The 12970-nt window shown below is 54.6% G+C and overlaps 1 protein-coding gene across 1 annotated transcript in view; it reads left to right on the top strand.

The window, feature by feature from the left end:
• Window positions 1-270: 270 nt before the first annotated feature.
• Window positions 271-12970, top strand: part of TRIM8 (tripartite motif containing 8) — a 37618-nt gene continuing 24918 nt past the window's right edge. The window contains exons 1-2 of the mRNA XM_026069759.1: window positions 271-889; window positions 1175-1825. Coding sequence (XP_025925544.1) covers window positions 1256-1825 — 570 coding nt within the window. The 5' untranslated portion in view covers window positions 271-889; window positions 1175-1255. The remainder of the gene's footprint in view (window positions 890-1174; window positions 1826-12970) is intronic.

Raw genomic sequence — 12970 nt, 5'->3', positions numbered from 1 at the left:
CGGCTCGCCCGCCGCCAGCCCGGGCCGCGGCGCCCCCCGCATTGTTCCCCTCGGGGGCTCCTTCCTCGCTCCCTGCGCTCGGGATCCCTCCGGAGCGGGAATGAAACTAGACTAGATCGGCTTTTTTCTTTTTTTAAACACCCCCCCCCTTTTTTTTTTCCTGAAGAGGACCCAACCCCTCGTGAGAATTTAGAGCAGGTTGATTTTTGGTTCATAGGATTTAAATTCTCTTCCTCCCCCCCCCCTTCTCCCTCCCTCCCTCCCTCCCTCTGCGAAACCCATTTTCTTTTTCATTCCTATTTATGAACGGAGGGAGAGATTGGGAGGGTTGCTTTGGGCTCGGGGCTGGAATTTCATCTGAATGATTGGCCTGTCTTCCCTCGGAGCTCTCCCATTCAAGACCTCGCAATTTTGAAGCAGGCGAGAGGTTTTATTCTTCCCATTTTTTTTCTTCTGTCTTGTCTTTTTTTCCCCTTTTTTTCTTTTTTCCCTCTGCTCTGCCGGGTTAGAAGCAAATCTTCGGGGCCGTTGAGAGAATTCAGTTTTTCATCACCGTCATCGTTGCTATTATTATTATTTTTTTTAATCTTCCTCCTTTTCCCGTTTTGGATCTTAACCCTTTGATCTGTTTCCTTTAAAAGACTCTTAATTCTGAACTCCCGTCAGGGAGAAAGGGAGGAGAAATAATTAAAAAAAAAAAAAAAATCTGAGCGAGTCTGTTCTCTCAGCTGTTAGCYGGGTTGGTGGGGGACAAAAGTCCCTTTAAAATATTGAATGTCAGTTGCAAACCTACGAAAAGAAAAATCAAATCCGGAGCGCTAAATTTAGGAGGTTTATATGGAACTTGGACTCCGCTACTGGATTTTGTATGGATTTTCTTCAACCTTTGGTAAGTTTCGATTCACCTTCTGGGATCAAAAGAAACAAATTGTTTTTAAGGGTTGTTAAGACTTCGGGTTGTAAATCCTAGGCTATTACGTCTTTTTTTTTGACTGCGTTGTTTTTCTTTTTAATGAAATGACATGGATGGTGTGTTTTCTTTTCTGGGATTCCTAGACTGCTGCTCTGTGGTTTATTTTATTCTTAATTTTAAAATCTGTTGTGGTTTTTATTTATTATTTGCGCTAAAGGGCGGGGGGGGAACAGCGATTCACCCCGAGACTTCCTGTTGCAGGGAGAAAAGACCCCGGTGTCCATCTGTAGACCAAACTGAAAGATTAGAAGGGGGGAAAGTCGCCAGATCCTGCCAGCAGAAATGGCCGAGAATTGGAAGAACTGTTTCGAAGAGGAGCTCATCTGCCCCATTTGCCTGCATGTCTTTGTGGAGCCCGTTCAGCTTCCTTGTAAGCACAACTTCTGCCGGGGCTGCATCGGGGAGGCTTGGGCCAAGGAGTCGGGCTTGGTGCGGTGTCCCGAGTGCAACCAGGCGTACAACCAGAAACCCAACCTGGAGAAGAACTTGAAGCTGACCAACATCGTGGAAAAGTTCAACTCCCTCAACCTGGAGAAGCCCCCCTCCGTCTTGCATTGCGTCTTTTGCCGCCGCGGCCCCCCGCTGCCGGCCCAGAAGATCTGCTTGAGGTGTGAGGCCCCGTGCTGCCAGTCCCACGTCCAGACCCACCTGCAGCAGCCCTCCACGGCCCGTGGGCACCTCCTGGTGGAGGCGGACGACGTGCGGGCCTGGAGCTGCCCCCAGCACAATGCCTACCGCCTGTACCACTGCGAAGCCGAGCAAGTGGCCGTGTGCCAGTTCTGCTGCTACTACAGCGGGGCCCACCAGGGACACTCGGTTTGTGACGTGGAGATCCGCCGCAATGAGATCAGGGTAAGTCGATCCCCTTTGGTCTTGCTCGTCCTCCCTTTTCCCTCCGCTCTGGGCTCACCGCGGGTAGGCGTTGTGGCTGCCACGCGAGGTTGCAGCGCAGAGGGTCTCTGCCCCGAGGAGCCGTCAGAGCAGCCAGCGCATCTGCGCCGTTGCGGGTCGGCGGGGCCCTGCCAAGTGGTTCTGCAGTCTCGCGCCCGCTGCGGGACGGGAGCGGGGCACGCCTGCTGGGCCCCGGGCAGCGCCCCGGGGCGGGTGGGGGGCTGCTGGCGATAGCGCTCGAGAGCTGCCTCTCGGGAAATTTCCAGGCTTCTGTGATGGGTTAAAATCCCATCCGGYGCTGCAGCCCGTCTCCCTGCCTGCCTCCCCCCCCCCAAAGCTGAGACTGCTGCCAAGCACAGCCTGCTGTCAGACTCGGCCGGAAAGGGGTTCAAGAGGTTCCCCACCGCCGGAGCGGTCAGGTTGGGAAGGAGCCTCARCAGAGCGTGGCGGGTCCCTGCTAGGGAGCGCGATGCGGTGTCTGATAGTGGCAGCCTGAGCTCGCCTAGGTGTTTTCTCCCTCCTTCGCCTGGATCCACCGCTCGGTATCGTGCCGTGCGGGTTTCATTGGCTCTTTTTGAGAGGCCTGCGTTTGTGTAGGGCCTACACAACATGCACCCTGGTGCTGCTCCTCCTCGCTGCTCCTGCAGCTAACCCTTTGACGTAACGACCTGCTCCCCGTGCCTTGCCAATGCCCTCGGCGGCGCTGGGGTAGAAAGGAGGAAGTAAGCAGCAGCAGACATGTTAGATTACAGCTCTGTCAGGGAGAGATGGGGAAAACCAGCGTTTGCTAAACGGTGACGGAGGCGGCGGCGGGGGGTTTTGTTCTCCCGGCCCTCCCTGCCCTGTGGGGGAAGGGTTCCCGCAGGGAAGGGGGGTCGGGGCTGGGAGCCGTCTGAAGTCGTTCAGCCGTAGGACCTGCATCCGCTCGGTTCGTTTGCAGTGTCTCGCTGATGCGGCTRAGCGGGGAAGGGTAGAGGTCCGAGCGCAATGTAGGTAAAGTCTGCAGAGCGGAGGGGATTTTGAGGAGCAGTTTCCCCCGGTTCCTGCCTGGGTACAGCCCCACTGTGATTCARAGCAGGGTCAGCTGATGGCTTTAAGAGAAACATGCTAAAAACCAGTGGCAGAGAGAGCAGCTTGACTGTGTCCTCTGCTCCGGAGCCTTTCCTTCCCAGGGCCTCGTCCTCTTCTGGGTGCTGAGCAAGGGCAGGCTGGGGGGTGCCGGACGGGGGGGCAAGATGGAAGAGCTGCCTGCTTTGGAGGTTGAATCGCCCTGAAATCTGGTTTCAGGCAGCTCGCTCCCGGGGGCAACAAAGCCATGCCGTGAGGACATGGACCCCAGCCATTGTAAGGCTCGGGAATGTCAGCCTGCTGCCTCTTCCCACTGCCTTCCTCGCCTCTGCCGAAGCCTGGCGTGAGCCTTCCCATTCCTCCCAGTGAGGTCTGAGCCTGGGAGAGCTTGGCGTTAGACAGCGTATTCCCAGCCTCCCCCCTGCGCAGGGGGGGGGAAGCAGGACCTCTTGCTCGTGGGGACTCAGGATTGGGTTTTGGCCAAATAATGGGGTTTTCTAAGGAGAGGGTGTGCAGGCCTGCGCCATCCCAAAAGCAGTGTGGGGCAYGGCGCTGGCGTGGGGGGAAAGTAAGCCTGTATTTTGCTTGTGGCTGGACCATCTGGCAGGAGCTTTCACCCCTGGCTTTAGACCCTGAAATTATTGGCGGGCATTTAACCGCCCCGCAGGCAGCCCTGTTGTAACCCGCTGGCCTCCTCCAGCCATCGCGTCCCCTCCCGGCTGCCCCAAGGCTCTTGGTTAGACCCTTAGGAAGAGGCCCAGCGCTAGTCTGCCGAATAAATATTTAACAATGAATTGAATGGTGATTACTGTAAAATGGGGATGATTTCCTGTGTATTTTAATGTTGCCAAAATGAGTCACCATTTAGCAATAAAAAAAAGAGTCATAAATAAAAATTGCAGTATAATTACTTTCCAATTGGATGGCCAGGCCTGGGAGGGGGGGAGGTGGCTCTGTGCAGTGAGGAGCCAGTGTGAGCTAACAGGAAGGTTATTTTCCTCTCCAGGCTTTTTGGGGGAAAACCAGAGACCTCCGCAGAGGTGCCAGCAGCTCCACCACACACCCTGGAAGGGGAAAGACCCAGCCAGGCTTTTTGAGAAGCACTTTTCTGCTTCTATTTATAGGAAGTCATTTTTGTCTCTCTCTGCCAGGGTGGAGAGCCACCCCGGGAGGACTCTGTGGGGCTGGGACAGGCTTGCCTGTGTGTGTATTTCCCGGGAGTGTTAGCCAGGGACCTAAAGTATTTTTCCAGGTCCTTTTCCAGGACACTTTGATCTCATCTATTCCCGCTCTCCCTGCATTTTTKTTGTTGTTGTTGCCGTTGTTATGGCTGGATGTTCGCTGCTCCTTGTGGATACGCGCCACTAATGGCCTGGCACGTAACTACTACCGGCTAGGCTGAATTTTGGCCCTGGTGTGAAATCGTAGGAGACGTGGCCGGGCACCAAAGGTGTCGGGCCRTATAGTAGAGCTGCAGACTTACTGCGTGACCTTGGCCAAATCCCTTAGCACCTCCATGGCTGTTATCTTAGTTTCYCTTCTGTGCAGTAATAAGCTTGTCTCTTCTCACTGGGCTCGCGGTTAAGGTCGGTGCTCGCGGTTAGGTTAGGTGCTGGGATAACGGAGGACAGCTCGAAGCTGGAGGACGGTATACCTGCAGGATTCCCCTGCAATTCAAGCAGTTTCTCTGCAAACCGGCTGGAATAGGGAAAGAAAAACCACCGACGAGTTGCCAGCTCTCCCCTTCGCTYGCTGTGTGGCCTTGGGCAGGGCTCTGGTTAAAATCCACCCCTTGCCGAGCCGCGTGAGCCGGTCCCGGAGAGGAATGCGGCCGTGTCGGCTCCCCAATTAGGCTGCGTGCATGTACCGTCCTGCGCGCGCTCAGCCAGCGGCGGCTCCCTGCGCGCAGGAGTCAGGCCTGGGATTCCTGGCTGCTTGCTCATCCGACGCGGGTGAATATGCTCATTGAGCGTCCTGGGGAAGGACTGCCGCATGCGGCAAGCCCCCACATTGCCAGAAGGCTGGGGCTGGCGAGAAATGCCGGGCTGGGGAGATTAGTGTGACGGGGGCGAATGAGTAACGTTGGGCTTGTGAGATCTGGAGGAGGCCCCGGGAGCAAATGGTCATGAGAGATTTGTTCCGTGCGTGTCTCTGGAGCTCCTGTTCGGGAAGCTCTTAATTGAGAAATGAGTCAAAGTTTGGAGGCTAGGAGCCTGATCCTCCGCCTGGTATGTGGCGTGGGGGATTTGTGGGCGTTACGGTGGGCGAGACCAGCCCAGCGACGGAGGTGACCCCCGGAGCCCAGAGGAGGGGTGGGAGTCTGCAAACTGCCCCTTTCTAGTGCTTATTACAGCAGCCCTGCTGCCAGTCCACCTTGGAGGGCATCTCACCTGCTACTTGCAGACCGATTTGAGGGGGCAAAGGGACTCGAAACAGTTTGGGGACAGACCTATTGCTTTGTCAGCTGTAAGCCAGCAATTTGGGCAGGAGATCTCTTGCCGGCCCAAAGATGCTGGAAGCAGGTTGGCGTAGGAGGCGGCAGGGTGTCCATGGAGTAGTTACCCAAAGTGGAGGCTTGTGCTTGGGTTGTTTCGGGGGAGAGAGACCTTTCAGTGGTAGGTGCTGCACAAACCCACACAGCCTTGACTCAGGATTGGATGAACTCAAAGGTGCAACCATAGTACAAACAGTAAATAAAGTATGTGGTTAATCTTTCTTTCGTGGGCGTATAAAACGCTTACCTCCCCTTCCCCCTTGTGAGATGTTTTCTCCTTTGTTTCCTGTTTTTGTAGCGCTTAGAGGGGAGAGAGAGAGAGAGAGAGAGAGGAAAAAAAAAAGCCAACAACCCACCCTCTTTTTCTGCTTCTGGAGGTTTTATTTGTGTCAAGGTCTCAAAATGAAACGTTTTTTCTTCCATCTTTGCCTTTCCTGCCAGAGACATGTGCCTCCTGCCTGGTATTCCCAGGCATGGGGGAATCTGCTTCCAAGGTTGAAAAAGAAAGTTATTCCGACTTAAGGTTGATATGTTACTACTTCCCCCCCCCACCCCGCTTCATCCAAAGATGGGGGGAAGGAATACATTGCTGGGATTAGCGGGCAGGTCAGAAAGCAGCAAAGATATGCAAAAGGGGCTCACCCAAACATTTGCTGGATGTTACCACTGTGTTAACCCCCTCTTTGTATTGGACACGGTTGCTTACGGAGCTGAGGATGCCACTAGTGGAGAGGGTGCTAGGGGCTCTGCTTCCCCTTCGCTGTTGCTCCAAGGGATGGAGATAGCTTTCCCCTTGTTTACTGCACCTTTGTATAAAGCCGAGAGAAAATTCCTCTGTGCTCTGAGCATCTCCAATATTTCTGAGTGTTAAGAAGAGGGAGCAAATGTGCAAAGCATGCTGTGGGGGTGAGTCCTGTGGGAAAACATTTGGGGGCCTTCTGCCATYGTGCAGGAGCAGAGTGCGGCTCCATCCATGGAGCAGCACCTGTTTGGCAAATCCGGGGGGACAGGGATTGGGTTTCTGGGTGCATCTGGCCTGCAGTGGGTTTGGGCTTTCTTTGCAGTCCCCCAAATAAGCTCAGATCAGGTGCTTCCTAAAGTATGGGAGAAAGGAGAGGCGAGCACTTGGTAGAAGCACAGAGAGATGAATCCCAGGCCTGGACCTGGAACTCTGGCCCTTTGCCAGCACTGGCTACCAGTCCCAGTGCAGAGATGGCCACTGGCTTTTTCTAGCTGTCCAGCTGATTGCTGTTGAGTTCAGAAAGTCTAGGTCTCTAGAGGGAAAATGCCACTAGTTTTTCTTTGATAGATGGCTCTGACACCAGAGACACCTTCTTGTTTGAAAAAGTCCCATGTCACATCTTCCCACTGGCATCTATGCTAAAGATGTTAAGCAGAGAGCTAGGGAGCCGCAGTGCTGGGGAGACTGGGGTCTGCTCCGCTGCCAGGCTCCTGGCTTGAGCTGCTGTACGTTGTTTTACTCTGAAACAGGTTTGGTAACTTGCGATGGGCTGGATTTTTACGGGCTTGCTTATTTTCCAGATGACTTGTTTATGAGAAGCGCGGCATGCAGTTYGTTGGCGGCAGTGTGAGTGTGTATGCTGAAGTTTTCTGGTGTAATTTAGCTCTCGTGACTGTAGGTAGTGTGGGYTGGCACCTGGCAGGTGTTCCCCACGGTGCTCTTTGAACATACCTAGCCCTCCCCACTAATTTTGGCACTAGGTCCTATGAAGCTGGGCTGGTGCAGTCAAATTCCCCCTGCTCCCTCCATCTTCCAGCACCCCTGGAAGTGAACCTCCAGCCCTTTTCTCCTCCCCCATCAGTTTAGACCCGGTCTCTTCCTCCCCCAGCTTTGCCGATGCCCCTTGTTCCTGCCCAGGGGCCTTGCAGCTCCAGCGCCAGGCTGCTAAATGTGACTGATTATTGTGCCCTGGGACGCTGTCAGTTGGTCAAACTGCCTTGATGAATAATGACTTCTCAGGCCTTGGGCAGTCGCAGAAATCCCAGCACCCACCTAGCCTTGCTTTCTAGCTCCATGCTGTTCGCCGCCATCGATCTGTCAAGCTTTGCTGTGCTTTGTTGTCAGGGACAGCAGAGAATTTACGTTCAACCGATAGCAACCTGTGCTGCCCTTGAGAGATCTCGGGGGGCCAAGCCACACTGGTACAAACCCATCCGGGTTTGCTAGAAAAACAGCTGTGGGTGTCTTAGTGCTCCCAGATCTTCGGCTGAACTGGAACAGTCTCCTGCCTCCCTGGGGTTTGGATTAAGGGCTTTTCCTGCTGCTTTTCTGCTAAGCCTGGGCATTTTCCTTGCCCTTAACTCATCGGGTTGCCTGTGGTTGCTTGTTCTAAACCCGCAGCCACAATTCTTCTATACAGAGTCATCTGAGAGATGACAACAGAGATGGGGGGCACAGGGAGGCAACTTAATGCCTTTGGGAGGGAAGAGGCTTGGATGGAAGAGATGGAGCTGATAAAGCGGAGGTAGGAGTCAGCAGCCAGGGAGGGCAGGGGCTGCAGCGGGGAATGCTCTCTTCCCACGATGGGAGATGCTGCATGGAAGAGCGCTGCAGAAGAGCGAGATGGAAGGAAGAGAAAGAGAGAGGTTCATCCAAGGACCTTCAGCTGTTTGCAAGGAGTGGCAACAAGTTAAAGCCCAGCAACACCACTGTAGTATATAGCAGTTAGCTGTATTTTGCAGGTGAGGATGTCTAGGCCCAGCCTTGCACACCTGCACCGGACAGCCCTGGCCAGAGAACTTTCTGCCTTGAACCCCTCCCTGTGGTGGTGTCTTCTAATTCACCGCTAGCACAGGGGTGTTCTGGTCTGGTCTCTGAACCAGCAGGTATAAACCCAGCTTTGGCTGGTGATGAGAATGTAATAAACTTTGCCCAGACCCTTGTTTAGTCTAAATCTAACCCGTGATATTTATGTAAGTGTCATGTAGATGCTGGCATGCAGGTGTGGTTTGTGCAGCTCTCCTGGAGCCTGTGGTCATGGTGGAGAGGAAAAAAGTAGGAAAGACTTGACTTGCAGTGTGACACCCCCTGGCTTCCCTCCACTCCTCAGCCTTTTGCTTCACACGTGGGAGCCCGGGTGAGTCCATTGAGGAATATGTGAGTCCYGGGAATGTTCTTCCCTTCTCCTCCCCTCCGTTGCTCCAGCAAAGCCCCGTCCTCGAGCTCTCCCATGYGCCTGGCCCAAGCCAGGTCTTGCCGGAAGGGGGGCCACATCCTTTCTGCTGCTCTGTTCTTCACCTCTGGAGCTGTGCTGCGAGGAGTCATGCAGATGAGCCTCTGCCCCTTTCTGAGCAGGGGAGAGAAGAACGGAGGCTGTTGGAGGGGGTGGGAGGAGAAGGCACATTTCCATGTCTCACAAAGGGCACAAGTGATCAGATTCGTGCAACTGCCCAAGAATAAAGAGGCTCTTACATTGCTGGCTGCCCTGACCTCTCTCCTCTCTGTTCGAGAGGACAGCGTGTGACCACACAGGGATTTCTTAGTTGCGCTTCTGAGGGAGGCAGCAGGTTTTCTGTCCCCAGATCTGGGCCTATATTGGCCTGGTTTTTGCATGTTACCTATCTGTTTATTTTTAAACAGCCCTTGGAAGTCTTGGTGCATGGTGGTAATTTTTCTTCTCTTTAATTTCATGTAATTTTTTTTTTTTAATCTGAAGCTGAAATAGGGCTGAGAGCAGCAGTGCTTCCAGAGCAGGGACAAAAGTAACCAGGAGACACAGGGCAAGAGAGGAGGGATCGACACCGAAACAATGAAATAGCCAAGCAAGGAAAGGCTGAATGCTCAATAGCACAAGCCTTTGCAGAAATGCCTGGCTAGTGCAGCATTTTATAATCAGCTTCTGTGCTGGGCTGGCCTGCAACAGTAGTGTGATGGGGGAGGAATGCTTTGAATTAGCTGGATGCCAGAATTAATTCTGTCAGAATTCAAATGTACATGTATGTAGAGATTTATAAATAAACACTTGGAGCCAGATTCTGCTTTGCCACGCAGGCTCCGGGGCAGAATCTGGTCTGGCCTTGCTTTTCCCTTTTCAAAAAAAAAATAAAAGACTGTAGATCTGGACTGGTCTCTAGTGACTTTGTCAACTGTCTGCGTTTATCAGCAGCCTGTAGGCTCAGGAGATGCTGGTTTGGTTGGAGCAAGGGGGGTGGCTCGGAGGAGTCGGAGCTGCCAAGCCGCCTTGCTGAGGTCCCCAGTTTGCTGCATCGAGCCTCCGCTTGCGGGTAGAGAAGATGGGGTGGCTGCTGTGAGAGCCAGCATGGAGGTGTGGATGCCCRGGACCAGGTGAGGGGTGTCCTGCCCTTCTCAGCCCTCGGCAGAAGGAGCAGTTTGGCATGTCGTAAGCCCTGAGCTCGTTCAGGCAACTCTCCTTTACTCAGGAGGGCAAAAGCCAGCACCGTTGGGAACTGGAGAAAGAGACGCCTGGTCACAGATATGGAGGGATAGATGGTTATTTATAAGCGTGAGACCCGGGATGCACACGACAGTTTTTACATATGTCTCCCAGATGAACGCGGGGAGGAGGTTCACGGTCCTGCATCCTTTCTGATAAGGACAGCTTTGGCCCACTCTTGCTAGAGGATCCTGCTTGTCCCTTTTCTGTCTTGTGATTCACTTGTGACAGTAATGTGAGCAAAGTTCCCAGCTTGGAGCAGGGCCTCACATTCAGAGTGATCTGTTTGCTGTACCAGAATTGCAAAAAAAATTGAGCATGAATTAATGTCATTTCTCTGCCTCCTCCCCATCTCTTTTCCACCTCTTTCACTGTTCTTTGGGTTTTTTTTCCCCCCTACCTTTTCTTTCTCAAGTCCTGGTTTTGTGGATGTTTTGGGGGCCCATCTCTGGAGCGAACTGGAAACAACCGAGCTGTGGATGGCTCCAGATGAGGCAGTTGGCAGGGAGTGACGTTCCGGATGGCTGTGTCTCTCTGAAATATGAGTAAACGTTGTCAGACCAGCTGACTGTACGAGCTGGAGGTTCAGGGAAGGCTGCTCTGTCCTTTCCTCCCTCCACCCACCTCTCTGTGTGCATGATCCCCTCTTTGCTTGGCATCACCTGATTCTCCTTTCCTGTCTTGGTGACCTGGAAGCTTCATTCCAGAGCTGGAGACTTAGAAAAAAGGGAAGGAAAATCCCCTGTATCCTAATGGAGTCGGCAGTTTCCCTTGCTGTACAACAGCCTAATCCAAATCCTCGTTCGAGCCAGTTATTGTGCGGCTTTAAAACCCTGTCCCCTGGAAACCAGTCTCCCACCCCCTTCCCTCGCAGTCGGTCCTGGTGCTTTGCCGTCAGTGGAGCTGAGCTCCAGGGTTTGGTGCTCGGCCACACACAGGCAAATATCGATCGCGCTGGGGGTCGGTTGATATTTTTGTGGTGATGGTTTTTACTCCTGGTTGCGGTTGTTGCTGGAAAGGGGGGGGGGGGCGATGCACGCTGTAATGGGTTTGTGTGTGTAGCAAAAGGAGAGAGGGTAATGCGATCGCATCCTTGCGCTCATTATCCCCTTCCCAGTGTGGGAAGTGGGGGGGGGGGCGCATCCCTCTCGCCGTCGGGCTCCGCACAAAGCTGCCGGCTCCTCGGTGGGAGCTGCTTTTCCTCGCAGGTGAAGCTCCTCGGCGCTCAGACAAAGGGCTGGGGGTGCGGGCGCCTCTCTTTGTTCTCCGTCCTGGTGCGCCCGGCGCTGCCGGCGAAAGCCCCTCGCAGCGCCGCGCGCAAATGCCTGGAGCGCAGCAAATACGCCGCCGGGCTCCCCGGCCCCGACCCGCCGCGGAGGGGGGCCGCTCTCCCCCTTCCCTCGCTTCCCTCGGGTCTTGCATTAGGCCCCCTCGGTGCTGGGGGCGGCCGGATCCGGGAGAGAATTCCTGCCGTTCTTCGGCCAGCTGCACGGTCGTAGCTGGGTGGCTGAGCCCCGTTTGGATCGGAGGTGGTTTGGTTGTAGGGGAATCAGGGAGCAGGATCTGCCCACCCTCCCCAGGGGAGTGGGAGCATCTTCTGGGTCGATTTTCTCCTGCTTCTGCTTTGCTGGCAAACTGTACTACAGGGCATGCGGGGGGGGGGGCTGGCAATGAGTCTGCAGGCCCCGCAGAGAGCACCCCCTCCACGCACACCTCTCCCAGGGATGGGAGCACAGCAGCTAGAACCGGGGCCTGTCCGCGAGCCAAGGATTTTGTAGCGTTTTCCTTACAACAGGGGAAGAAACAGGGCAGCTTCGTCTCTGCAGCACCCTACGATCAGCACAGAGGAGTCGAGGTGTTACCCCAAAGCCAGGATAAACTGAGGTGGGGGGACTTTCCCCAGGCCGTTCAGAAAGTCTGTGGCCACGCGGGAAGCGAGCCTGGGAACCCAGGCTTGATCTCACCAGGGGTGCAGCAGCGTCAAGCCCTAGGTCTGAAGTTTTGCATACTCATCCCCGAGTCTCAGCGCGTGAGTAGCCCCTGCCGGCTGCAGTGCCTCGCTGAGCAGGGACCCTGCCGGGTGCCCCCACCCAGGCCTTTCTGCCCTCGATTCTCCCCGAGGTTGGCTGCTGGCTCCTGTTCCCACCTATGAATGCATACAGGGCTAATCTCCATTTATCAAAGTGCTTTTGCAGTAATCTAATAAACAGCACCGCGGCAACAGGCAAAACCTTCATCTACATGTTAAAAATGCCCACTGGAGTATTCCTCGGGAATGTTCCTCCTTCCCAAAATGCAAGGCCTAGCTTTGTAGGAGAGAGAAAGACAGGAAGCATCTGAGAGCTCCCCCCTCCCCCCTGTGCTAGGTAATCATAGCACAGAAATTTGAGGAAAACATTGTGTTTCCCAAAAGATGGAGGCTGAGAATTTCTGTCGGCTGGGGTGGAAGATGGAGGAAATAGGGGAACAGAAGCCYGTTGGGCGGCAGACCCAGGCGTCCCGAATCCCAGCTCTGCTGGCTGGCAGCTGCTTTGTATCCAGGGAACCTGTCTCTTGTTCTGCCCAGCGGAGGGAGCAGGCATTAACATTTTGAAGGTCAAGCAGAAATYGAGAGCTGACTCGGAGGTGCTGCCATGCTAGCAGGCAGGTAGCGGAGAAGCTACCGCAGAGCCGAACTAGCAGCGAGGCAGCTTTGTGGGTGCAAACGCACGGGGGGAGCAAGGAGCAGCCACTGCTGGTCATTCTGCTCTAGAAAATGGCAGTATGGTCACAGCTAGAAATGGCTTCTCTGCTACACCCTGCTCTCTGATGCGGCCCCCCGGTCCCCGCGTGGCCCTCGGCACCTCCCTTAACCTTTGTGTCTCTGCTGCATCCTCTTTAAAAGAGGGTAATGAAACTGGAAGAGGGAAGCAGCAGGCACTGGAGGCACCTTGGGCTGCCTGACAAAGCCCTGCTGATCTGCTGGAGATGTGAGGAGCTGCATTTTTGAGTCAGGAGATCAAATGCCAGCTCCGGCTGCCATCACACTTCCTCAGGGCTGCTGCAGCTTATGCTCAGCCCTGCTTGGGGACCTGAACAGCGAGGCACCATGGCAGCGGTGGGGCCCRGAGAGAGCTGCTCTGCGGGCTC

This window comes from Apteryx rowi, unplaced genomic scaffold (genome assembly GCF_003343035.1).
Source record: "Apteryx rowi isolate R43461 unplaced genomic scaffold, aptRow1 scaffold_3, whole genome shotgun sequence".
In the NCBI taxonomy this organism is placed as follows: domain Eukaryota; kingdom Metazoa; phylum Chordata; class Aves; order Apterygiformes; family Apterygidae; genus Apteryx; species Apteryx rowi.
This window is presented reverse-complemented; position numbering and strand designations above follow the sequence as displayed.